This window comes from Condylura cristata, unplaced genomic scaffold, assembly GCF_000260355.1.
Source record: "Condylura cristata isolate star-nosed mole 26May11 unplaced genomic scaffold, ConCri1.0 scaffold00023, whole genome shotgun sequence".
Lineage (NCBI taxonomy): Eukaryota > Metazoa > Chordata > Mammalia > Eulipotyphla > Talpidae > Condylura > Condylura cristata.
In genome coordinates this window covers 408994-435129 of record NW_004567124.1, presented here as the reverse complement: position 1 = coordinate 435129, position 26136 = coordinate 408994, and the positions used below count along the sequence as shown (strand labels likewise).

General features: G+C 51.6%; 1 protein-coding gene across 1 annotated transcript; it reads left to right on the top strand.

Annotated features, from left to right (window-relative positions):
• Positions 1 to 509: 509 nt before the first annotated feature.
• CD276 (CD276 molecule) lies at positions 510 to 25134 on the top strand. Its single transcript, XM_004687602.2, has 9 exons — positions 510 to 589; positions 1720 to 1784; positions 14638 to 14771; positions 17005 to 17343; positions 17508 to 17804; positions 19646 to 19780; positions 20708 to 20749; positions 21720 to 21755; positions 23755 to 25134. The coding sequence occupies exons 3-9, from the start codon at positions 14693 to 14695 to the stop codon at positions 23775 to 23777; spliced, it is 951 nt and encodes a 316-aa protein (XP_004687659.1). The 5' UTR covers positions 510 to 589; positions 1720 to 1784; positions 14638 to 14692; the 3' UTR covers positions 23778 to 25134.
• Positions 25135 to 26136: the final 1002 nt, after the last annotated feature.

Genomic DNA, 26136 nt, shown 5'->3' with positions numbered 1-26136 from the left:
GCTGGCGTGGCGCGGGCCCGCGAGGGCGGTGGCCTGGGTCTGCGGCACGGTCTGTCGCGGGCCGCAGCAAGGTGGCCGATCCGCCCGGAGGAGACCGGCCCGCTCCTCGCCTGGTCTCTGCGCTGGGAGTCTGGGAACTCCGGGCCGCCGTCACAGCTCTAGGGGCCGGGGGCGGCCGGGGCGGCCGGAACCCTCCCTTGCCCCACCTGGCCTCCCTTCCCACCTTCCCGGGAGCACCGGGACGGGGTGGGGGGTGGGGGTGGGGTAACCTCACACAGTGCGGCTGCCGGAAGCTGGGTGGGTAGTTGTGATCACAGGCCCCGGTGGGCGGGGGGGAATGGAGGCTCATCTGTCAGCTTGGACGATTCTGGAAAGCTTAATGAAGCCTCTAGCTGGGGCTAGGTGGAGAGCAGAGGCTTCCGGGCCCTGGGAGAAAAAAGCCCTGAACAGCTCCGAAAGGGGAGCGGCCGGGGAGGGAAACCCCAGGGAGTAGGTGGGGGAGGGGTCCACTCTGCTTGGCATAAAGGAGCGGATGACCCTCGCCTGCCACTGGCAGCTTTGGGCTTGACGCGGCATATTCAGAGAGCAGGTAAGGACAGCAGATCTCCCGAAAAGGGTGAATAGATGTGCGGGGTGGGGAGACTGAGGGAGGCCAAGGAAAGGGAGGGGCAGGGGTGGGGCCGTTAGGAAGTCCCCCGGGAGTTGGTGGGGTGGGATGGAGTGGAGAGCTGGACACCATGGCGGGAAGGCAGAGCACGGGAGGGGAGGACAATGAATCTCCCTGTCCCATGGACTTCAATTGCTCTTCAGCACCCAAATTGTCAGGTTTGGGGCGTGAGGCAGTAACTGCCTGAAAGGAACATTTATTTCTAAGTCAGCCCTACCCTACAGAGAAATGTGTGATAGATGACTCAGATATGGAATCCATCGCTGAGGAAAAAGGTTAAGCAAATGTGAAGAAAACAAGACTGGGGAGAGGTGGTGCCACTGAATTGAGAAAAGCAATTTCCCTTCAAATTGGATGTGATCAATTGTAAATTTGTGATTTCATCATTACAATAAGACCTTGGGTCCTTTTCTGACACGTGACCGTCTTCAGCAGTCAGCTTCTACATTAGAAAGTAATGAAGCTCTTCTGTCTTTAAGAGAAGCCTTTATTTAGTTCAGCCACCTCTAATTCTTTTTGATCTCCCAGAATTCCTAGGAAAACTGATGTTGTGCAACTTTCCTTGTAGTTTGGGGGACTACACAAAGATGGGGTGCTTTTGGAGGCTGAAGGAAAGTCCTGTAAATGTGTCTGACAGGTTGGCCTGACAGTAGTGTTGGGGAGGGGAGGAGAGCTGTGGCCTGTGAGGTATTAGTGTGGCTCATGTTTCCAGTTCTTTTGGGAAAGGAACTAATTTAGGTGACCTATCTCCCTGATAGCTGGAGTTCTCAAGTTTAAGCACTAACGCTGCCCTTAACTGTTGAGCATGCAAATCTTTCTCCCCCATATTAAATATGTCACAGCTTGACATCAGGCCACTCCTGATGTCAGTGGATTTTTTCTTGGTGACTTAGAGCACAGGATTTGTCAGTTTTTGCACTAAGGGTCTTAGTGTAGGGAGTCTTTTGAGGGAGTGAGGTTTGCACTGAGGCTTCAGCACTGCTTTTGTTGATCCCCTGACTGATCTTTGCTGTTCTTTTCTTTCTTAACCCTGTCATTTCTCCCATCTGCAGACAGTGAACTTTCCAATGTACTCCAGAGCTTGCTCCAAGCAATCAGACTATCCAGCCTTTTAGAGGTGAGATAACTGTGTGGATGGTGGCTTAGGGGTGGGGGTGGAAGACTGGGGGTAAGAGGAGGAGAGGAAGACAGGCTTTGGACCTACCTAATTTTCCTTCCTGTTCCTGGTTCTGCTCTGCATGGGCACCTGATGGAAACAGGTTGGCCAGTGTCAAGCTGTTCAGATGCTGACAGAGTCTGGTTGGGTGCTTTCATGTCTGTGGACAGTCATAGAGGTGCTGTCCTTCCGAGGAGGCCATGTCCTATTCCTGAGCGGTTGACTCTTAGTTTCCTGTGGGAATTCCCCCAACCCTTTTCTTGGGTCAGAAGTCCATATTCTTTGGAGCTAGATCTGGGTTTGACATAAACGAGGCAGTACTTTTTGGGGTCAGAGAGCAGTGAGGTCATGGAGCCAGGGGTTAGGATTGCACAGCACCCAGAGAGGTGGCTGGCGAGTGTGAGAGCACGTGTCCTCTGGTCCACTGCTGGCTGGCTCTTGGTTGGATCCAAATGTAAGCAACCTCCCAGATTAAGATCACATGGAGCCTGAGCCCGTGACCCTGAGTCATGGGGTCAGAGGAGGAGGAAGAGGGTGGGCAGGATGAAATCACTGCACATGAGGCTTATCCTCTGAGTGGGTGGTCACTTCTCACTGCTGTCCTTTTCTCAGGCCCCTGGGCAGGAGTGACAGGGGGAGGGCATAAATAGCCAGGGCCTGGGGCAGAGGGAAGTGGTTAGGACCTGGTCCTGGTGATCTTGGAGAAACTTCCTTTGGTCTCATTGATTGAAAATGTAACAAACATCTGGGAGAAAGCCACCCATGCTGTTAAACACCCCTTGCCTGCCACCCCCAGTACTGCCACCCCGGCATATGAGATTCCAGATGGAAGCATTGAGTGTTCAGGGTTTGCAGGGTAGAGCGCTGATATCATCTCATTTAACCATCATCACAGTTCTGTTCGCTCCGTTGTGTGGATGGGTAAAGGGAAGCCCAGAAAGGGCATGTCATATGTCTAAAGACACAAAACTGCAAATGCCAAGCTATCTGCTGCCAGAACTGACTCTTTGCCACTCCAGAGTCAGGCACAGGCCTCACCCCATTCCAGAGCCTGGCAAGATGTGCTAAGGACCCCCAGGGAAAGCGGAGGAAACTCAACTGGGAGCTGGGGCAGGGCCAGGACAGGCCTCACCAGAGGGGTGGGGCGGTGACATGACAGCCCAGTGGAAACCATTGCCGAGCATTCCTGCCCTTCTAGAGGCCTGGTTGCAGCACACTGTGCCTCTAGCGTTCCCTCCATACAGTTCCAGCTTTGCCAGCTGCCCCCATTTTCCCACTCATTCTCTTTGCAGTCCAGACAATGGCTCCTCACATGCCTAACGCTTTGAGAGAGTACACTGGAGGGAAGTCACTGGGAGCAGAAGCATTTTTTTTTGTCGGGAGCCTTGGAGTAGGGAGCCATAGTACTTTTGGGAGGTAGGGTTTCCTAAAGTCAATACAAGGATCCCACTTTGCCCAGAGGTGAGGGTGGTAGGAATTATTTTCCTCCTTTTGAGGTGTGGAATTGAGTCTGAAAATGGTTAAGTCGGATTTGGCCTTGGGTGTAACAGAGCTTGTGAGTCAGAATTTGGACCCAGAGGTCAAATTTGAGCCCTGAACTCAGTCAGGCCTGCCTCCTCCTGAGCTCCAGCTGTATCCTGATAAGTCCATTTAATAAGTGGGTGTGAGGTCTAGAGGTGCTTGGTCATCTCTAATGGTGAATGATGACTGATTCTTCCCCTCACCCCCATCTCTACGCTCAGCTTTCCATCTATAAATGGGTCTGGAGATGGGCACTGGCTTGGGAGAACTCAAGGAAGTTTTCACACTCTGAGGACCTGGGGAACCACCTGCCTGAGGGGGAAACCCTGGGGGGACCTGAGTACTCTGGCACTTAGGTGGAAAGGGGATGGTAGAGTGGTTTGAGGATGAGCCTCTTTGAGAGTAGGAGCTTAAAGAGGTGGAGGCAGGGGGGTGTTTAAGCTGAACACATCTGGAGAAAGATGGCCCTTGCCTGCGTGACATCTGGAAGACCTTCTGGAAGGGATGGGGTTTGCAGACATATTTAGGTAGGCACCTAGCAGGACTCAATAGAATTTGAGTAGCTGCCAATATGTGTTGCGGGCATGCCAGGGTTCGACCAGGCTCTGCCCTGGGATTTGTCATGCTTTTTCATCCCTTCCCTTCCTCTCTCCGCTTCCCTCATTCCCATCCCTTTTCAGGCTCAGTGTAACTTCCACTTCTCCCAGGGTTCTGTGCCTCTGGTGGTGATGTGTGTGGACTTGCACACATGTGCAACCATGAGTAACCCCTACACACACCTCAAGTTCTGAGATGCTGTCGTGCTGCCTTGTCAAGTGACTGTTGAGCCCCCAGAAGATGCAAGCTCATTTTGGGGTGAACCTGCAACCAGAAGAGGTTGCAGGTTCATGCTCTCAGACCACTGAAATGGTGGTTCCCTCTGATTTTGCCTCCTCTTGGTTCAAGTGCCCCAACTTCAGTGGGGAGAAGGTGCCCCAGTGGGGATAGCGTGGCTTTGGAAGGCCAGTGTGTCTGCTGTTTCCTGTACTCCTCTCTTCATTGTTCTTCCTAAAGCAGTGGGAAAGTAGGCAGAGGATGCCAAGAAACCCTTGGCCTTTCTTTGCTGGGCTGGCCCTGATGACACATTGCTGCCTGACTCACACAGAAATCACTTTGACGGGAAGAATTGATTTTGTCTTGGTTGGGATCCCAGGGTTGGGGAGTGGTGCCTGGTGGCTGGCTTGGCCCACAAAAGGTCCAAACTGGTGCAGATGATCAGCCAAAGGGCAGGTCTTCCAGGGAGCTCTGGAGAACCCCCTTCCTCACTCCTCAGGCCCCCATCCACTTACAGATCTTACAGACCTCCTAGTCCTAATGAAGTCAGTTTAGATAATTTTGCTCAGTTGTACCCTATAATCATCCTATGTGGGGGGAGAGTTCATAACCCCCATTTTACAAATGAGCAAACTGATACTTGGAGAGGGTGTTTCTCAAAAATTCACATAACAGGGAAGTTATAGAGTCTGGATTTGAACCCATACCTCTGACTTCAACGTCATCTTCTCAAACTCTGGGGCTCAATTTTTCAGGAAACCTCTTGTAACTGTCAGTCCAGCATGTCACCATGGTCACAGCACAGAACTGTGGCCCAGGCCCTCCTTTGAGGGTTTAGGAGACAAGACCTAGAGAGGCAGTGGGTGTGGGCCTAGCAAGCGAGGGGTGGGGGGCTGGTGTAAAATCCTTCTATGTCTTTGGTGTTGCTGGTTTTCTTTGTTCTGTTATTACTAGTAAAAGAATATTGTCTCTTCTTCAAAGTTATAGAAGTATATTAACTAGAAAGTGGAAACAGGGCAACCCTAGTGGCACAAAGTGTTAAGTCTCAGAGCTATGAAGCTATCAGCAGCCGCTGCATCATCAGTTCAATCCCCGGCCAGGGAGCTGACCCACTTGACACGGCAGACCTCTCTGACCCCACCTGCTGCTCCCCTCAGTAGTGTATTTTCAGTCAATCCACCTCTTCTTCTCCTCACTCTGCTAAATCCTCTCCCTGCCATGTCTCTGGCTTATACCCCAGCTCTTGTATGCAGAAATAAATAAAAAATTAAAAAAAGAGAGAGAGAAGAAAGTGGAAGTAGATTCATCTCATTGTCTTGCTGGACTCACTTTCAGAATTTTTCCTATTTAAAAATATCCATCTGTCCATCTCTCTATTTTTACATTCATTCATTCATTCATTCATTCATCAAACAATGCATGAAGCACCCCTGGTGTGCCAGGCCTGTGCCACAATTAAGAATACATTAGTCTAGCTCAGAGGGGTTTGCATGATACTAGGAAACCTGCAATGAAAAAGAGGTACTTCCTTAAAGTGGAAGACTCTGACCCAGCTTTTCTGCCAAGGTGACCCTCGTGATATCTTTATCCTGTTAGTCATGTCATCCAGGAAGAAGGAACTGTGTATACAAAAACCCGGTGAGGCAGGGAAGAGGATCCCATGTAGGAAATGGCTGAGGCCTACCTGGGCTATGATGCCGGGCTGGGATTCTGTCGACCACCTGATAAACTTAAAAGTGATGACACAATATACTGGATGTTTTCTAGCCTTGCCTCTGACTGCTGTGTAGGGTGTACACTGGAGTATGGAATGGGGGGTGGAGATGAAAGTGGGGAGATCAATGGCCATGCAGCTAAGAGAGGATAATGACTTGGAAGAACAGAGAGAGAAGCAGAGGTGGAGAGGGATAGAATAAAGATATATCCAGGGTCGGCAAACTGTTCCCGCAAAGGGCTAGCGAGAGAATATTTCAGGCTTCGCGACTATTCTAACTACTCCATGCTGGTGTGGTGGTGCCACAGAAGCCACAGGCTGGGTGGGAAGGAATGAAGTGTGGCTGTGTTCCAGTGACACTGTTCATGGATGCTGAAATTCGAATTTTATAACTGTCATGCACTACAGAATATTCTTTTTGATTTTTCCAACCAGTTAAAAAGATAAAATTATTCTTCACTGGTGGGCTGCACAAAAACAGGTGGTGGGCCTGGTCAGATTTGGCTCCTGGTCTGTAGTTTGCAGACTCATGAACTATTGTGAGGTTAGAAGGGGCTGTTCTTGGTGATGGATGGACGGTAGGGGTGCGAGAAACTCAGACGTGAGCAGAGGTGGTACGTTTGCCAAGGGGAAAGGTTAGAAAGGACCAGGCTCAGGGGGAAATCAAGAGTTTCAAGAGGGGCAAGTTAAGAGGGCCCTGCCTGTGCATCACTGGAACACAGCTGTTTGGAGACAGTGGGGTTTAAGTTTAGAGCTCGGATGAGAGGTGTGGACTGAAGAAGTAAATTTGGGAGTTACCAGCTTAAAATGATATTTAAAACCATGGGAGTGGATGAAATCATCTGGGAAAAAATAGTAGAGTTGAGGAGATCCTAGGAGCAAGACTCAGGGGTTTCAGCAGTAGAGAGGAAATGGATGCAATACAGAGGGAGGGAGATACAGGGGATCTGGAGCATGGGACTTCACAGTGAGTTAACCTGGAAAGGAGGTCATACAACTTTTTTATTCAACCAACGGCATGACACATATTTATTTTCCTATCAATACCCATTCTTTGGAAAAGCTTACAGGATCCCATTCTATGGCTACACCATAGTTCATGCGCCAGTTCCCTGTTGTTCCCTATCTGGCTGCTCCCTGGGTATCTTTGAGCAGTGGTGCCAGAGATTCTGTGAACCCTTTCCTTCAAGCTATGGCCCATCGTCTGAATTTTTTGCCACTTGTTTTTGTGTAGTGCACAAGCTGAGAATGGCTTTTACATTTCTAATGGTTGGGGGAAAATTCATGTGATTCATGAAAATTATATGCAGTTCAAGTTTCAGCGTCCATAAATAAAGTCCTTTTGGAACACAGCTCTGCTTGTTCATCTGTCCATGGTTGCACTCCTGCTACAATGGCAGTCAAGGAGTCGTGACACATGTCAGATGGCTTGCAAAGCCTAAAATATTTACTGTCCAACCTTTGCTGGAGAAATTTGCTGATCCCAGATTTGATTCAACTCCGAGAACCAGCAGTAAAACCACATCCAGGTGGAGGGGGGTGTGGTGTTTTGTACAGGAGGGTATAATCTAGGAAAACTTGGGGGCCTGAAATTCTACCACTGACTCTTATGTTGAGTCAACAGTTGCCCTTAAAAAAAAAAAATCCCTTTAAAATTCCAACCTTTTCAGTAAGGTTAACATTGCATATTGATCAGTGATTCAAAAAGAAGGCCTGGTCACGTGCTGAGACAGAGGCTAGGGCCCAGCCCCACCAGCACCATCCGACCAGGTTCCCTGCAGGAACGTGGGGCCCTGTTACTAGAAGGAGTCAGTTGAGAACCAGGGAGGTACTCCAGAATAAAGGACACGGAGCCAATTAACTAAGAGTATCGACTGGCCACCAAAGGCAGGAAGGTCTTCTCAGCATTTATTTTGCTGGCTTGTCGAGGAAAGGAGAAGCAGAGGCTGTTAAGCAGCAATTGAAGTTCAGGCCAATGGGGAGGTGTAATCTGATTTGAATGTATGTGTTTTCTGGCCCCTGGGATTGCCTGTCCTGGTACAGAGTGAACTTGGAGATAAGATCTCTGAGAAGCTGTGAGTATTTCAGCACAGTCTAAGGTAGACGGTAGGGAAAGGGGCAGCAGGAAGATCTCAGCCTTCCAGTTACTGACTGTGCCCTGAATCAATATAGGGTCCTTAATGCCCATCTACCTCCTGTTGTTCATCTCCTGAGTCCCAATGAATCACACCTTGAGGGTCCTGGGACTCCTGGATCTGCTCTGTCCATTTTGGTCTTCCATGAGGAAAGAATTCAAGCAAGAGATTTATTGATAGATATGAGGAAGGACAGGAAGGATCTCTGAGCAGAGCAGGGTCCCAAATGGGTTGCCATGAGAGGCTGAAAAGCAGCTTATAAGGGTACAGAGGGCAAAGAGTGGGGGCTTGGCCGTTGGGCGTCTCTGTGTTACGTCTCTTGCTGATTGGCTGGGGCCCATAGGGTCTCCTAGGTTTCTGAGGTGCTCTGAGTTTCCCACGTTTCAGGCCTGCCTTCCTGAAAGGCAGCTTTGGTCTGTTGCTTTAGCATGGTGTTACTGTGTTGGTGTCCCAAACAGTTTGGGACTGCTTACAGGGTTGGGGGTGCCGTGACCCCCATCAATTTGATAAATGGGCTTAGGACACTTGGGTTTGGAGGCACCTTTCCGGTTCCTGCCAATTGTTCGTTAGTCATATGGATAAATAGGCGTGGGGTCTCCTGATCCTAACTGATGACTTGTTCCCACCGCCTAACTTCTTTATTCGCTGTGGCCCGAGAGTGGACTCTGGGAGCTCACTTGGCTCTCTGAGTTGGCTGGCACTGCTCTTTTGCCAAGATCATGGAAACCTCTTTCTCTGAGGTTCTTGGCGCTTTCTCTGAGGTCCTTACTAAGCCTCCCTACTCCCATGATACCTGGCATAAACCTGCCTCCAAGAACTGGCCATGTTATATTTTCACTATATATTTGTTTTCCGAACGCTTTTCCAATTTTTATTATAAAACTAGGACATTTCGAATAGGTCATAGCTATGTCCCAATACTATGGCTGCTGATAACACTGGATTACGGCAGTTGGAGTGATGGACTTGGCTTAACCAGATAAAGTGTAGTAATAACTACAAAACAGCAGCAGCCCTTCAGCCCCTGTGGCTGTGCAGTGTTTCTCTTGGCCAGCCTCCCTTTCAGGTTCTTCTGCCTGCTTGTGTCTTTGCAAGTGTCCTCTACTCTACCCTCCCTTTTTAGATTAAACTTGCCCTTTTGGATGTAAAACACCACCACCAACAATAACTAAAAAACTCCACTCCACCCCCCAACTGATCCGGATAGAATGGCTGAGCCACCCCTCAGCAGCAGTGTGTACAACTGACTTCTCGTCATGGGTCACAGGTGTGAGTGTTATTGCAGGTTATTTTGGCGAATACCGAGAGATGGCTGCCATGCTGACATCACCAGGCAGAGAGGGCCACAGGCTGTTGGAAGGGAGGGGAGCTGTATTCTGTGTCCGGGGGTCAAATGAGGACTGACGAGAGCTGGACAGAGTGAGTCTTGGTTCTATAGAAGGTAAAGTTTTCCGCCAATGCAAGCTGCCCAAAAGCCAGTGCACCCTATGGAGATTGTGCCTGTGACCGCAGGGCCAAACAGAAGTTACGGGCGGCGAGGGAGAGGTTTCCTGTGCTGGCACCAGACCATTAACTTTGCAGTTTCTCCAGAATTTGTTGCAGATATTATCATTCCATGATCTCTCTCAACTTTGGCTTCTATAACCACCCAGAGCAGAACTCCAGCTCTGTGCCCTTGAGTCCATCAGGCATTTTGGCATGGATCACCTAAGCTCAAGCTCGGAAGGAGCTGTTCTTTCCCCTCACTGTGCTTCATTCTCAGGTTTCCCCTTCTTATTTTGTCTGCCCACATATGCCATTTAGTCAAACCTTCAATACAGCCTTGATTCTTTCCCTCCCATACAGATAACCCCAAGCCCAAGCAGATGGGATGGTGTCCAAGTCCTATATTGAAATTCCTATTTTAAGTGGTTTCCTTCTGTTGCTCTGACCAGTGAAGAGGAGGAGGAGAAGTAAGGAAGGCTGGCTCCCTGGATTGGTATTTCACATGCTTTAACAAAGACCCTGAATTACAGTGACTACACAATAGGTGCTATTGCTCACCCCGTCTCAGTTCAGGCATGTCTGGGATTGATTCCGCTGCAGGCGCTAGGGTGTTACCTTTGTCAGTGTGATCCCAGATGGCTCACTGCATCTGTGCTCTAGACAGTGGGGGTGGGGGGCTGGGGAGGAGGTGGAGGAGGAAGGAGAGAGTATGTTCTCTCTCTTTAAGGACATGGTCCAGAAGTTGTACACATCAGGTTCTTCTCACACGCGATTGGCAAGAAAATGGTCACGTGTCCACACCCAGGTATAAGGGGGCCTGGGATTTGTAGTATTTAGGCAGGTGACTCTGTGCTCAACTAAAAACTCTACAGACTAGAATACACATAAGAGGGAACCTAGTGTTTTTTGCCCTGGCCACTTTACACATTTCAGTGTGACCTGGATGACAGCTAAATGACTAGGACTTGAGGATCTAGCACATGGAAGCTTAAAGTATGAGTGGTTTTCTGTTAGCATCAGCAAAGCTCTTTATAGGTGGGAACACTGAACTCAGAAAGGGAAAGTCACCTGTTAAGATTGCACAGCAAAGTGTCAGAGCTGGAACTAGACCATGCCAGATTCTGGGATCACTTGTTACTATTTCAAAGAGAGGTGACAGGCAGTGCAGAAGCACAGGTGTCTTGGAGCTGGGAGGGGCCACTTTGCCAGCTCTTGTCATTCTTCAGGACTCATCTTCAGGGTTCTTGTGTCTCTGAGGTGCCTCCAAGTGACCCTCGCTGTAGCTGAAGTGGTATCCTGGACTGTTCCCCAGGGAATGATGTGCATGTTCATCTGTGTGACTGGAATGCAGGTGCCTTGAGGACAGCACGTGACTGTCTTTCCTCCCTGTTCCCAGTGTTTGCCAACTTAGTGAGTGGTGAAATGAATTAGTGAGTACATGAAAGAATGTATATGCAAAGTCTCCCTCAATCACAGGTGAGAGAAGCCTAACTGAGCCTGGCTGAGGACAGGAGCAGTCTGCGTGTGCGCCTTGCTGCAGGCACAGCTGGGTCCATGGGCTGCCCGTGACTTCCACTCAGTTGTCAGCAGCTTCGCTTCCCTGCTCTGCTGGTTAGCACACATTGACACTTGATAGTGTGACCTGACTCCTCTCATTTTCTTTTGGGAAGTATTATCCAAGCTTCCCCTGCAGGGATTGGGGGGAATGGGGTGCTGCTGGTGGTCATGGTACAGGCAAGCAGGATGGTTCCTCATGGGCATCTCCATGTCCAGGGCCTCTTGGTATAGAGCCCAGTTTCAGACATTGTTTTCTGATTTTAGCTTTATGGGAGCACATCTTGGCTCCAAATGTGCTGTAGCCTGACCCTTAGACTAGGGGTGTCCTGTGCCCCTCACTCCTGCTCTGTGGTCTTTCCTGGCAAGGTCCTTGGAATCCCAACATTCAACTGAGACTGGGATAGAAGAGAAAGACAAAGGAGAAGGAAGAAGAGGAGAAAGAAGAAAGGAAGGAAGAGGAGGAGGAAGAGATGCAGGAGGAGTGGGAAGGGGTGGCAGTGTGGCTTCGGGGCTCCTGCCTGGGCAGAGAACTCCCATTTAGAAAAGGTGGGCAGGCTGGCTTCTGTGCAATGTGAGATTGGAATCTCCATGAGGTGCTGTGTGTTGGGGCTCCCAAGTGTCAAGGAACAGTGACTGGCTTTTTGTCTCCAGGCCATACTTCCCTTCCTGAGCAGCAACTACCGCTAACATGTATTCTTCCCTCCTGCATTTGATTTCTGGGGCCCCGCTGTTGAGCTAGGAGCTTCTGGTGCCCTGCAATTCTCAGATGTCCTCTGTTCTGTGCTGTCAGGCTTCTCTCCAGAATAGGCCATAAGGCAAGGAAGATTCCTAGGTCCAGAGTCCAAGAAAGGACTCAAAGGGAGCAAGCCTAAAAGCATCCCATCATTGGGCCATGTGGACCCTAAAAGGTCTGCAGAAGACAGCTGCTCCCTGAAGTCTCACATATATGTAGACGGCAGGCATTCCCAAGACTGGGGTGTGAAATCCCAGCGGCAGGAAGTAGCTTGGTGTATGGAGGAGACAGTTACAAGAAAGTTACAGTCCTGAGAGCTTGGCAAAGGAATGTGGGATTACTTCAGTGGTAAATGTGGAGCCATGGGAAGTTCTTGAGTAGGAGGGGAAGCAGATTCCTGCTCAGGTTTTAAGAGGCTTCAGAGAATAGGCTTGGTGGGGACAGAGTGGAGACAGCAGGGCAGTAGAGAGGGTCCCAGGAGTTGTGATGGCACAGGTCAGGATGGAGATGCCAGACAGAGCTGTGGTGGGAAAGGTATGGCACGTGGCCCAGGAAGAATATTCTGGGGTGAGAGCAGAAGGGAGACTGGATTCTTAAACACTGGTCCCTGGGTCTTCCAGGGCAGGGGATAGGGGGGTACTGCTGGTTTTGTAAGGGGGAAAGAATGTCCTGAACGACATCCTCTACAGATACAAGTTTCATGGGCTCCACCCCCACCCCAGATACTGGAACTACAAATCCCATCAATACCAAAGAAAAGCATGTTGGGACCAGAGGGTGGAGCTGAGCAGGGGAAGAGAAGAATCCGGAGAGGAGACTGAAGGAGAAGAAAGCAGGATAGGGAGCCAGAAGGTGACCTGAGGGAGGCACATGGAACAGAGAGACATGTGAAGAAGCTTTGTCTTGTCTCTTGGCCCTGGACTGGGTGAAACAGATGTGGGTGAGAGCCCTGTAGGGAGATTCACTATGGCAGCGTTTATCTTGATTTTGATTTTGCTCTTTTCCTCCCAGACTTGTTTGGCCATTTCTGACCCTTTTCTATGAGTCCCTGCCTCAAGGTGCTTTAGACTTGTGGTGGGCTGTCAGGCCTTGCTTTGGGCCAATCCCTTTTGGGTAGATTCACCCACGAGGGGACGGGTAACTTTGGGTGTTTGATTTAGAAACTATATTTTCTGTCCTTTCTGTATTATACACTGATTGTATTAAAGTTCCTTTCCACTGAAGGTCTTACATGTTTTGTCTTGATGTGGCTATGACAGAACCTACTTAGTACAGGCAGGCATTTGAGGGTTCAGTCGTGTCCCTCTCGCTGCCATGTAACAGATTTTCCTGTGGGCTGTGGTGGCTGCTGGAGGACAGGATGCGGTACCCGCAGGGGGTGCCTTGATGAATGGAGCGGGAAGGCTGCTGACTCAGCAGCCAGAGGCTTGGAGGCTGCCAGGTTGGCGGAAGCATCTGGGGAGGAAGTGGGTGCTAAGGACTTCCCTGGTCTGTGTGTGTGTGTGTGTGTGTGTGGTGGGGGGGTGGGGAGGTATTGGGCAGGAAGCACCTAGTTGGGCCTGAGGGAGTCCCTCAACCCAGCCTCCAGTGTGTGGGGGTGGGGTGCTTGGCGGGGATCAGATGGGTTGAGGCTGAGAGTGTGTGACAGGAACTGATGCTTATGGCTGTCGGCTGATGAGGTTTGCTAGCTTTGCTTCATGAAAGGCAGAGACTTTAGACACAAGGTTGGGAAACCCCATCTTCAGCTGTGCTGACCAGCAAATGACATCATATTAACAATGTTGCCTCACTACTCAGGGTGCTCTTTTTTTTTTTTTAAATCTTCGGCAATAGGAGGCCACCCCATGCGGTTCAGAGAATGTGGCAGGGATACACACCATTACATTTCTACACCAGTATAGTGAATTTCAGTTGGATTGCACAGGCTGACCCTGGTTACAGGGCTGACGCAGCAGCCTGACAAGTGGGAACAGCCAGCCTAAGGCAAACACCTTGAGGAGCAGCCAGGACTGGGAAGGAGCAGGACCGGGCCCAGGGAGGCCTGGGAGGCCCCTGGCTCAGGTCTGACTGTATGTACCTCTCAGTCCTGCTCCAGCCCTAAGGCACCCAGTCCTGGCCTCTTCATTCCTGGTGGGTCTTGGTCACCCCATGTACTATGATTATCTAGTTAACATCATCGCTCCAGAACCAGCCCCTCCCCCAGACACCCAGGTGCCTCCTGGAACTCTGCCCTAAAGAGTCTGCACCAACACTGCTGACCTCACACGCCTGTACTAAGCTCCCCATATTCATCTGGGGGATGTCACACTAGTTACTGGGCTCAGAACCATGTTCCCCCCTACTCCATCCTCTCTGTGTCCCCCAGGGCCACCTTCATCCAGACCTGCTCATCGTTCCTGCCCAGGGCTTCCATGACCCACAGGTGCTGGCCCAGTCATCGTGAGCCTCCAGTGATCCCAGCTGCTTTCAGGATACATTTCAGACACTCAGCCTGTTCGGTCTGGCCACAGCTTCAGGTCCTTTGCCTGCCGGCTGGTGAGCTGTGCATATCCTTGCGGCAGTAACCAAGCTGTGCCTGCTGCCTGCTGCTGTTTCCTTGTAGCAGTAGACAAACATCTCAGTTCTGAAAGGCGGAGCCCAGCTGCCCTGCCCCGCCTCCTCTTGTCCAGCCTCCACAGTGACTCAGTTACCTCCCGCCTGCATCTCTGAAAACACACCATACCTCAGGAGCCTTGGGAATGGGAGGGAGGCCCCACCTCCGCCCAAGTTGATCCAGAGGACATGAAGTGACAGAAGGCTTGGGAGGACCATTTGACACAAAGCCTCACCAAAGGCCTCATTTCCTCTTCCTCACAGGCGGGGGGCAGCCTTCCACTACGGAGAGCCCAGCTGTCAGCTGCCTCTTGGGAAGATGCTACATCGCTGGCACAGCCCTGGCAGGAGTGTGCCCGTGGCCGCCACTCTGGGCGTGCTGTGGTTCTGCCTCACAGGTGAGGGGAAGGGAACCCACTCCCACCTCAGCTCCTGCAAAGCCTCGCTGTCCAGCAGGGAAGCAGAGGCCCTGTGCCCTGTCCCAGGGATCTAACAGACAACTCATTTTACATTTCTTGTGAACACTAAAGGCGAAAATATTGTCTCTTGAACACACCGTGTGCATGTGTTCCTCCCTAGGCCTTTGTATATCCTATTCCCTCTGCTGGAACTTGGGCCTCAAAGTCTGCCTGACTTGATACCTCATTTTGTTCAACCGTGGCTCAAATATCACCTTTTCAGCAAGATTTCCTGGCTACCCGGTAACAGTAGCAGGCCATGTCCCTCGTCTTACTTTATGCATCTCCCCAACTTTTATCTCCACCTGACACCTTAAGTGTTTTCTTGCTTATTATTGCCTCCACTATTCAAAGAGCATATGCTATTCCCGGGCCAAGATGGGTGCCAGTCACATAGTAGGTATTCAGTAACCATGTTGAGTAAATGATGTAAATCTTTCCATGTAGCGCTTGGCACAGAGCCAGCATGCAATAATGGCAGCCTCTTCAATAGGATCCACTTCATCTTTCAAATTCTTATCTGTGTGCTCTGAGGGAGGCACGACCTTGTGCTGCCACCAGCAAGACAAAGCCAAGTGTATGGCGCCGTCTGCTGGTCATAAGGAGGAAGTACATCTCTATCCATGCTGCTCTGATTTCTCTAGACAAAGGATGTTTTCTGGGTTTCATCCCCAAATACCCCTTACAAGGGGTATCCTGGTCCAGCAGTTCAAGCTGGTTGGACACAGCAAGGAATCCAGGGTGAGCTTATAGCCTGTAGCATAGCGATGGCATTGCAACATTATAACTCCCTCTCTGTGTTTAATTCACAAAAATACAAATCATAAAATGTTATTTTTCTAAATACAAGAAGCTTTTAGTGCGTGTTATATTCAAAAGTTTTGTGTTGAGACATTTGAGTTTCACTTGCTTTGAGTATGCCTGCTTTGCACACTTAACCTGACCGTACGCAAGAATGACAATGCCAGGGTGGAGAGACAACCACAGAACAGAAAGGTTGTGGGAGCCCCTAACTTTGACACTTAAAGAAGAACTGGAACAGGTGGAAAGAGGTGGCTGGGTGGGGTAAATTCATAGGATGGGTGGCAGGGAAACCCACTGGGGGTAGGTTTCTTGGATATGCTTGCCCTTGCTTCCAGGGAAGGTAAAAGACGTACATGTTTCTGTGTTTCCCTGACCTGGAATTCATCAGCAAGCCTATGGGCTTTCACAAAGCTTGAATCTGTCTCGTGTTCTCCATCGCCACTGCCACCTCTGGAAACGGAGCCATCACTGTTTTTACAGGGACTGCTGAAACCACCTCTAGTGCATTCGCACTGCAGAGGCAGAATGTGTTTCAAGCACTGCTGCCCATATTATGCCCCAAGTGCTTAGGTGACTTCCCCTTGCACACAGAAAACCCTAACTTCCTTCCTGCCGTCTCAAAGCCTCTATGGTCTGGCTTGGACTTGCCCCGTGTCCAGAGGCTTTGACCATGCCTTTCTGATATTTTCAGCTGCAAGCTTGGCCTTCCCACCTGCTGTCCCTCTATCTGCAACACTCTTAAATTGGCTCTTCTTCCTTCCTGTTAAGTCTCAGCTTAATAGCTTGTTAGAGAGATTGTGCCTCACCACTATATTTAAAATCTTGGGTATTCTTTCATTCTTGCATAGAAGCTTTAGGAAAACAGAAAAAGCACTTGAAATGACCTTTCCTCATCCAGGGGAAACCTCCATTAACCTATATTACCAGTAAACCTCTGTGTACACTCTTTTCATACTCTTCTTCCCAATTTATAAAGTGGATATATACTTAATGGGAAAATACGACCAGCACACAGGTGCAAAGTACCGGGAAAAGCCACCACATGACTTTCTAATCAGTTGTCTACTTCACACCCCTCATCACAGGCCAATGAAAAGTTGTGTGCCAGTTTGTACTTCTGCCCCATTAAAATGTAAATTTTGTAGGGGTGTGACTTGGTCTTGTTCTCCTCTGCATTATAACGTTTACTTTTGGCAAACAGTGGGTGCTTAATAGAGCCGTGATGAATGAGTGAGGACCACAAGTAATAAACTTACCTTGGGGCTCGGGCCTTGCAGGGAGTGTGGACAGGGCCTGGAGTTAACTTGAGAGGGGAAGGGGACCATGGTCTTCCTCCCTGGCCACGCTGACACTCCATCCCCGCTCTCAGGCGCCGTGGAGGTCCAGGTTCCAGAAGATCCTGTGGTGGCCTTGGTGGGTACCGATGCCACCCTGCGCTGCTCCTTCTCACCGGAGCCCGGATTCAGCCTGGCACAGCTCAGCCTCATCTGGCAGCTAACCGACACTAAGCAGCTGGTGCACAGCTTTGCCGACGGCCGCGACCAGGGCAGCGCCTATGCCAACCGCACCTCGCTCTTCCCTGAACTGCTGGCTCAGGGCAACGCATCTCTGAGGCTACAGCGCGTGCGCGTGGCTGATGAGGGCAGCTTCACTTGCTTCGTGAGCATCCGTGACTTTGGCAGTGCCGCAGTCAGCCTGCAGGTGGCGGGTGAGCGCAGGGAGGGGGGGGGTGCCTTCCCTTGGTACACCCCTCACCTTGCCCAGGGCCCCTTAATCCTCTGCCTCAGGGCTGACCTCTAGCACTTTTCCTCCACCATGCCCCTTGCTTGGTCTCATCTTGACCCATGGCTTCTACCCTCTGCACCCCTCCAGCTCCCTACTCGAAACCAAGCATGACTCTGGAGCCCAATAAGGACCTGAGGCCTGGGGACATGGTGACCGTCACCTGCTCCAGTTACCGCGGCTATCCGGAGGCAGAGGTGTACTGGCAGGACGGGCAGGGTGCGCCCTTGACCGGCAATGTCACTACGTCGCAGATGGCCAATGAGCAGGGCTTGTTCGACGTGCGCAGCGTCCTGAGGGTGGTGCTGGGAGCTAATGGCACTTACAGTTGCCTCGTGCGCAACCCGGTGCTGCAGCAGGATGCTCACGGCTCGGTCACCATCACAGGTAAGGACGGGGTAGACCAGCAGCTGGAGATGAGTGGAGGGAACAGTTGCTTTTTTCTAAACGAGCTAGCAGGCAGAAGAGTTTTTACTTCTCCTACATTTTGTACATTGCAGGTGTCTCAAATTTTCCACCAAGACATCCTTATGGAACTTGCTTTAATGAGCTAACGAGACTCATTTGTGATACTGGCTTCCTCAAAACACTTTAGGTGGTTCTTGTGGTTCTATTCAGGGTGCTGAGTGTCTGCCTGGAATCAGGCATAGATTCCAGGTGTGGGCGAGAGTTCTAGGGCAAGGCGGAAGGACATGGGGAGGCAGTGCTTTGCTGCAGGAGTTGCTGCTGGTGATGGGAAGGAAGGTGTTGCGTGGCCAGGATACCATCTGATTCTGAGATCCTGAGAAACAGCTGGCCCTCTCCAGGTGGCCAGCCCCTCACCCCTGGTCCAGGCGTTTCCAGGGCTGAGCTCCACCTAGGCTGCGATTTGAAGGGCTGGGCTGTCTCTGCTGCCCTCTTGTGGCCAAACACTAGATCTGCGCAGCCCATGTGGGATTCCCTCAATCTCTGGTGTGGGCTCCTAGGCCAGGCACCCTTCTCTTCTCTAGGGCCCACTTTGGGCTCAGGCTCACACAGGCCAAGAAAGGGAGTCTCCATCTGTGTTTGGGGAGCACTCTGTCTCTTCATTCCTTCTCTCTGGGCCGACTGAGCTTTCATAGGGGCCTCCCAGTGTAGTCTGGGGTCAGGATAGCAGATTCTGTGTGATTTTCCTTATTTCCCTCCCCATCTGACTGGTGTGTTTACAAGAGAGAATAAGAAATACCAGCTATTCAGGGCAGTGATCAGAATGGTGGGCATGGTCCGGAGAGTCTCCAGGGCAGATGGGAGTTGAGGGGTCCCATGGCAGGTGTCTTCAGGAGCATCAGTGCCCACCTGGATCAGATGCCCTTAACACTGTGCAGAAAGGGCCTGTGGCATGTGCATGACTGCGGGGAGAGCATTTACTTCATCTCAGAGAAAAATCCTTATTTCAAACTGTAGTAGCTAACAAACAAAGTGCTTTCATTTAAGACACTAGGAAGCCAGACACTAGCTGACACTAGGTGAAGCCAGTTTCGAAAGAGGCTTTTCCCAAGGCCACAGGCCAGCACAAAGATGCTGACTCTGGGGGGGAGGAGGAGTGTCAGGCACCTCTTCGAAAATTTGGATAAATGACAGATACAGTAGTTGGCAGTTAAATGTTGAGGGCTTGAGGCGGGGGGGTGTCTCTGAATTCATCCCAGGGGATCCATCGACCTTGGCTCCAGCACCCCGCAGTGAGCAGATGGACCAGTATCAGGACGTGACTTTTAGCCTCTCAGCCTAATTTCCTCTCTCCCTGCCACCCAGCCTCCTGTTTCTGTTAGCGCAGGGCTGGCCTACTTTAGAGCCCTTGGCCTGTATTTTGCTTTGGGCAGCTTTGTGCCTTGTAAAGTATTATGGGATTCAGCCTTCTGGTTTTCCAACCTGGTCTCGCCTGTATGAGGAGGGGACTTTGTATGGAACCAGCACAGGAATCTGGGTGTGCGAGTCTGAACCCTGCTTTTTACTGGTCAGAGGAGGGCAGAGCTGATCCATGTTTAACTCTGGCAGTAGCCATGGATGAGCACGGAAAGAGCCCCTTCTTCCCTGGAATATTTCTGTGGCTCAGCTCCCTCCTCTGCTTCAGAATTTCCCGCATAGTGTTGGGACCCAGCACTGTGTGTGTGAGTCTCCCCTTCATACTCTGAAGCCAGTGTGTGCTGACCACAGGTCCATGGGTGTCAGGCATAACAGCCTTTCCCTCTTCTCCCTTCTTCATCTCCCAGGGCAGCCCATGACATTCCCCCCTGAGGCCCTGTGGGTGACTGTGGGACTTTCTGTCTGTCTGGTGGTGCTGCTGGTTGCCTTGGCCTTTGTGTGCTGGAGAAAGATCAAACAGAGCTGTGAAGAGGAGAATGCAGGTGAGTGAAAGTGTGTCTTCTGGTTGTCACGTAGATGTCAGCATGAGAAGGGTATGCAAATGCTGCTGAATTGGGCCTGTGTGATCTTGAGGCTGTATGTGACCAGCGTGAGCTTGCCTGACCTGTGCAAATGTGGCAGGGTGAGTGTGGAAGGGAGTGAAGTGAGCGGCGGGTGTGTGGGCCTGAAGCATGATGAGGGGATGAATGTGTCTGTGCAAACGAGTGTGATGGGGGGGTGAAGGGGGTAAGCGTGTGTCCGTGAATACGAGTAGGCTAAGGACAGGTGGGATGTCACTATGAGAAGGTGTGTCAGCCCCAGAGTGGGAGTCTGAGGCCACTGCCATTTACTGGGTAGGGGGGTGGGGGGGTGTCAGGATGAGTGGCCTTTGGATGTGGTAGTTGGTGAGTTTGACAGATGGTTTGACCTTGTTAATACATTGACTGGTGAGTGGTAGGTGAGTGGGTGAGACATGAGTAAAGAAGTGTGAGAGCAGAAGGTAGTCAAAGTAGGCAAAGACGGTGTCTGGTCATCTCTCATCAAGAAGAGGGCCCAGGTGAAATGGGGGGCAGAACTGGGTAGTTGACAGGCTGCGTGTGGGGTGACAGGCTGCATGTGGGGTGAGCTGTGAAAGGATGGGTGCATGTGCATGCTGGAGGGTGGTAAGGACTGGGTAGGGGAGCGAGTGGGAGAGTGAGGTGATGCGGTGGGGAGTCCGGTAGAGGGGCGAGCTGCTGGCCCTTGGCCGGGGGCCCACTGGATTCCTAACTCGGAGTCCCCTCATCTGCCACAGGGCTCTGCTCTGTGCTGTCTTGGGCTCTGCCTCTGTGCCCAGCACTTGGACCTCAGGTCCAGGCTGCTCAGCCTGCGTCCCAAGGGCAGTGTAGTGGGAAGAGAAGGACTGGAAACAGTTCTGTTTGCTCTTCCAGGAGCAGAGGACCCCGATGGAGAAGGAGAAGGAGCCAAGACCGGTAAGTGTGAGCATGGAGCTGGTCTTGGCTGAGGGAGGGACCCAGGGTGAAAGTGTGTCCTGTGGTTGGAGTCAGGTCCTTCCTTGCCCAGGCCTGGAGGCGGAGCTGCCCTGATTCTCTTCCCGTTTCATCCCTCCTGTCTACCTTGACCCATCTACAGGCCCATCCACCTTGAACTGTGGAGTCTGGTGGCTTCCTAGGGGCTATAAGGACTCAGGGGACAGGAAAGCTTAGTTTCAGTTCTAGATTCAGCTCGTATAAATTAGTGACTTTCAGCAAGTTGCTTTGCTTCTCTGAGACTCTCTTCATTATTACTGTCTGCCTTCATAACTTGTGAGGGTTAGCACACAACCTGTTATCTCATTATATTAATGTGCCTAAGGCCTGTGACTGCTGGAGGCCTTACTGCCTTCCCCACCCGGGCACCTGGCCTGGAAGGGACAGTTCCTGCCAAGCCATCTGGGACATGGCCAGCGGACACTGGGCCCTCCCCACCTCCACAGAAGGAATGGCCGGAGATTGATACCTGGGGACTGCTGTAAATGATGCCAGTTAATTCTCTGCCTGTGTGTCTGGGTGTGGCACGTGGAGACAGCCCTGGGATCAGGCCTCATTTCTTCATGCTCAGAGGCAGATGTGGTCGGCAGCGGGGAGGGAGTGGGGAGCAGCGTTGGCTGGAAGATTGGTGTCAGCTCTGCAACATCCTGCGCACTTAGATCTCCATTATCTAGAGGGCAGGGGAGTGCTCCCCACAAGGAGAACTGAGGTTCAGAGGGGTCATGACAGATGACAGAGACCCCCCACTTGGGCTGTTGTGATGTTGCCCTCCCCCCATCCCTATCCCCGATTCCCACTGCCTCCCTCCCCCTTCCAGTCCTCTAGTCCTCATTTTGGACTCCAGTCCCCCTGCCCACCCCTTAACCCACTGTTTTCCAGGGCTCCCCCTCACTGTGTATCCCTTCTTTTGCAGCCCTGCGACCCCTGAAACATGCTGAAAGCAAAGAAGGTAAAGACACATGCGCTAGAGATTATGTGCATGCCCGCTGAGGGGAGCAGGCTGGGGTTGCTGGAGGTGGGGTGATAACTACCCTGCACTCGGACCTGAGGCTCCCTCCCCGGAAGAGCATGCCATGATGTGAGAGAGGGAGGAGCAAGCAAGGCCTCCACTGCTCTAATAGGACCCCAGCATGACAGGGGCCTACCCAGGACAGCAGTTTGTGTCTCTCTCCCAGAATGGGCTAAGCATAGGGTACCTTATGGGCCCAGGTTTCCAATTACCTGCTTTCCAATCTCTTCAACTTGGAGCTTCTCCAGCCAGGTCCAATGTGGTTATGCCAGTCCCCGTGCTCTCTGAAGAAACAAGAAGGGGGTACATTTTTTTCTGGGGCTTGACTAATACATCCCATTGGGCAGAACCAAGCAATGGACCCCTAACACAAGTGAGGCTAGCAAATGTCTCTTTAGACGGGCAGCCCTGTGCCTGGGCCTTGGGGGTCGGGGGGTGAATGTTCACAGTCATTATGTGCCCATAGTCTAACAGCAGCAGTTATTAGGGACGTTGGGATGTGGAAGGGGAGTGAATGCATTGGCAGGTGAGTGGGGGACAAGTGAGTGGACATGGGGGAGGGGTCACTTGGAGGTTAGTAGGAGATTCTTTCTTATTGAAAGTAGCCAATAGCCACATATGTGTGTTTGTACGGAAATATGTGTTTTGAACAAAATATTCCTTGGGACAGATTGTCCAGATATGGTCACCATATCTGGTTGATTGCCAGAAGTTAGGTTTTTCCTGGGTTGCTTTGGCAACCCAAGAAAAGTTTCACCCAATTTTTGGACATTGATACCAATATTTGGCTTTCCTCTCCGGAGAAGGGCAATCACAGCCCTGTCCTCAGGATGTGTCTAGAGGATGGGGGGGGGGGGGAATCTCAGTACCTGTGCAGAATTACCCTGGGTGATAGATCCAGCTTTCTGCAGGGAGTGAGAGGCCTTGGAAAGGCATTGATGTGTCAAAGAAAGAGCCCCCTGGTTGGCAGGAAATTTGGCTCTCTTCTGTGCCCATGAGCTCCCAGGGATTGTTCCCTCATCTGTGAAATGGGGCAAATCTTGTCATATCTCCCTTATGAGTGGCTGTCAGGATTGAGCCAGCTGACAAACAAAGAAAGGCGCTCTAAAGCCAGCTTTTAAAATGCTGTAGAATGTTCAGTGGCAGTAATGAGACCTACACTGGAGTCCGGAGGGAGGGAAATGAATGTTCTCCTGTTGTTCTGAACCAAATGAGGCATAGAAGGACCCAGCAGATGGAGATAAATGTCTATTTGGTTTCTGAAGAGAGCATGTGGCCTGGCATGCGGAGTGGTGGCTTCCTGACCCTGCTCCCCCAAACAACAGCCAGGCTCCTAGCCACAGACCACACTGGAGAAAGCACAGAGGTGATCCCCAGAAGGGAGAGCTACTTTCGGGGACAGGTGGCCCTGAGAATAGGAGAGGGATGGCTCCCCCCAGTCCTTCTAAACTTTCCCTTCAGGTCAGGGAGGTGACAAAGCCAGGGGTGACAATCTACCAAGCACCCCTCTACATGGAGACCAGGAGCCAGAGGAAAGGAGGATCCCCCACAGTATTGCTTTTGCAGAGTCAGTGGGGAAGGAGAAAGGGGTTTTCCCCCTCGAGCAGCGGAAAGTGGGCCAGACTGGGAAGACAGATTGATGGACAGGCAGGGAGATGGGAAGGGAAAGCTGGCCAGGCAGAGGAACCAGGGAGGCAGGAGCATAGGGTGAGTAGGTCCGGGGGATGGACAGGCAGCCTGGCTGGCTAATCTCCCTCAGGTCCCCTCTCGGCCTGTCTGTGCTGTGTCTGTGTGGGCCTGGAGGGCAGCCCTTAGCATAGGGGCTGCTGGGCCCCTCACACATGCTCCCTGGGCCTCAGACAAGGGGCTCTGGCACTCCCCAAATTAGAACTCCTGGCCTTTGATGCTTCCCCCCCCCCTTGTTTCCACTGAATTGCAGATGATGGACAAGAAATAGCCTGACCAGAGGACCATGGAGCTGCTGTCTCTCCCCTGGGGGTCCTGCCTCTGGCAGCACTGGCACCTCTGTGTGATTCCTGGGCCAGCAGCTGTCTTGTGCACTCAGCGCCCCCCGCCCCCCTTTGCCCCCAGAGACCCATGGTAGCAGGTCTACTCATTCTCCAAAGGACACAATGCATAGGCCACCCTGCGACCTTATTTCTTGAGTGAACGTGACTCCCAAGTCATCCTGCTGCCTTATTTCTCCAGTGACATGATCCATTACCATCTTGCTGCCTTGTCTCCTGTGGACACAATCCACAGACCACCTGACACCTTATTTCTGCACTGAACATGCTGCATAGACCATCTGGCTGCCTTGTTTCTCCAATGGACACATTATCCAGCTCGACCCTCCGTCATATTTCTCCAAAGACACGATGCTCATCCTTCACCTTGTTCCTCTAATGGGCCTGAGAAGCTAGTCAGCATTTCTCAGCCTTTGTTCCCACCTGTAGCCCAGGCTCGTCTAGAGCCCCCCCCCCCATGTTGGCCTTTTTCTTCCCACTCTAAGTGAAGACACCCCCACCCCAGGGGCACACGTGCTGGACCACGTATTGACTGCCCCTGCCCACTCTCTTCCGGTGCCTGGGACTGTGCCTGTGACGATCCCCCAGACCCCCACCATGGGAACACTGCTGCATGTGCTGTGGCTCTGGGCACCCCTGCCGCCCCCTGGGGAGTAGCTCCTTTCCCTCTGTGTTTTCCCTCCTTTCCTTTTGTTTATCCATTCAGGTCCTATTCATTGAGCAACTTTGGGGTGTCAGCTCTCTGTTAGGTGCTGGGGACCCAAAGTGAGAAGACAAGGGCCTTGCCTTCTCTGGGATGTCAGTGAGGAAATTGACACCTGCCTGCTATAGCCTGTGGTTCACTTGGGGGGCTCCTGCCTTGCTCCCTACTGTACCCCTCTTCTATGCCCACAGCTCCCTGACTGCCTTACCCGAGCAGGGGCAGGGACCTGGAGAGAGGAATGGAGTCTTTTGCCACAGCTCAAGAATCTGATGGCTTCCAGTGTCTCTCCAGGTGTGAACAGGTGTGGAGGTGGCCAAGGCCTCCAGGTCCCTAGAGCCGCAGCACATAGGGGCCATGGAGACAGTGCCCCCTAACCCACCACACACAAACTCAACTTCACATGTACCATGGTGCTAATTCTGGGGCGAAGGCAGACGCTTCCGGTTGTCTGTGACCCCAGCCTCTTGTGGAGTAAACTGATGTCCTCCCATGGCCATCTCCCTTCTCCAGGAATGGAAGATGTCAGAATTTCTAATTTAAATGTGGGACTCTGAAAAATTTTGTTAACTGGGGGTGTATTTTGGGGAAAATAAATGCCTTTGTAGAAACCTTTTTCTCTGCAGTGTGTGGAAACAGGTTAACCCTCAGGACTCAGGAAGTACTCTCCTGGACATTTCAGCCTGGAAGGGGGAAGCCAGGGTCTCCCTGCTCTCTTTAAGGCATGAGGTCGCTTTGGTCATTGTCCCCCTCCCCAAGCTGTTTCCCTTGGTCAAGTGAAGCTGGCTGTTCAGAAAGCCAAGGTTTTGGTTACTGCTTGGACCTATCCCTAGAAGTATCTTTGTCTGAGAAGACTCAGCCCCCAGGTTTGTTTAGGGCCACTACTAATGCTCCCCTTTTGCAGATGGGGAAGCTGAGATCCAGGAAGAAGCTGACCCCAAGAAACGAGTTCTGCACACTGTTAGTGGCTGCCCCGTGAAATGGGCATCAGACTTGAGTGAGAAGTCCCAATCCAGGTCCAGGCCTAGTTGTGCCCTGTGATCCTGGGCAGGGTGTTTGCTTCTCTGGGCCTTCGTTTTCCTTTATGAAAAAACAGGCCTGAGGTTTTCACTGCCTTCCATTTCCAAAGACTGAGAAGAGGGGGTGAATGTGGTAGGCAGGCAAGTTTCAGAGAGTTGGATTCAGGGGTATGGATCCCACAGAGCATGCCCTGCTCACTCATTGGCTCCCCGCTGCCTTCTGGGGTCTCAGCAGAGACCAAGAGTCGGTACCAGAGCTCTCCCTACCACCCCACCCACCCCACCTCCACTGGGGCAGGCACAGCAGGGGGGTGCTTGGGCTGGGGCTTGAACACTTGACTTTTGTTCTCAGTTCTGCTAATTTGTGACCCAGTGCATTGTACCTCTGAACCTAAATATCCTATCTATTAGTAGGGATAAGGAGCCCTGCCCTGAAAAGTCTGCGACTTTTTTTTTTTTTTTTTTACTAATTGAAGCTCTTATTATGAAATTGAGAGGCAGGCCACCTTACCCAGAGTCCACCACTGTGCTCTGGGTGGGGTTTGAGCGGAGACTCTACCTTCGCTGATCCCCCT

Bases quoted from the DNA above. Each gene is read 5' to 3' on its own strand.
- CD276 (XM_004687602.2), top strand. From the start codon at position 14,693: ATGCTACATCGCTGGCACAGCCCTGGCAGGAGTGTGCCCGTGGCCGCC. The intron at 14,772-17,004 runs GTGAGGGGAAGG...CCCCGCTCTCAG, and splicing joins GCTGTGGTTCTGCCTCACAG to GCGCCGTGGAGGTCCAGGTT. The intron at 17,344-17,507 runs GTGAGCGCAGGG...GCACCCCTCCAG, and splicing joins AGTCAGCCTGCAGGTGGCGG to CTCCCTACTCGAAACCAAGC.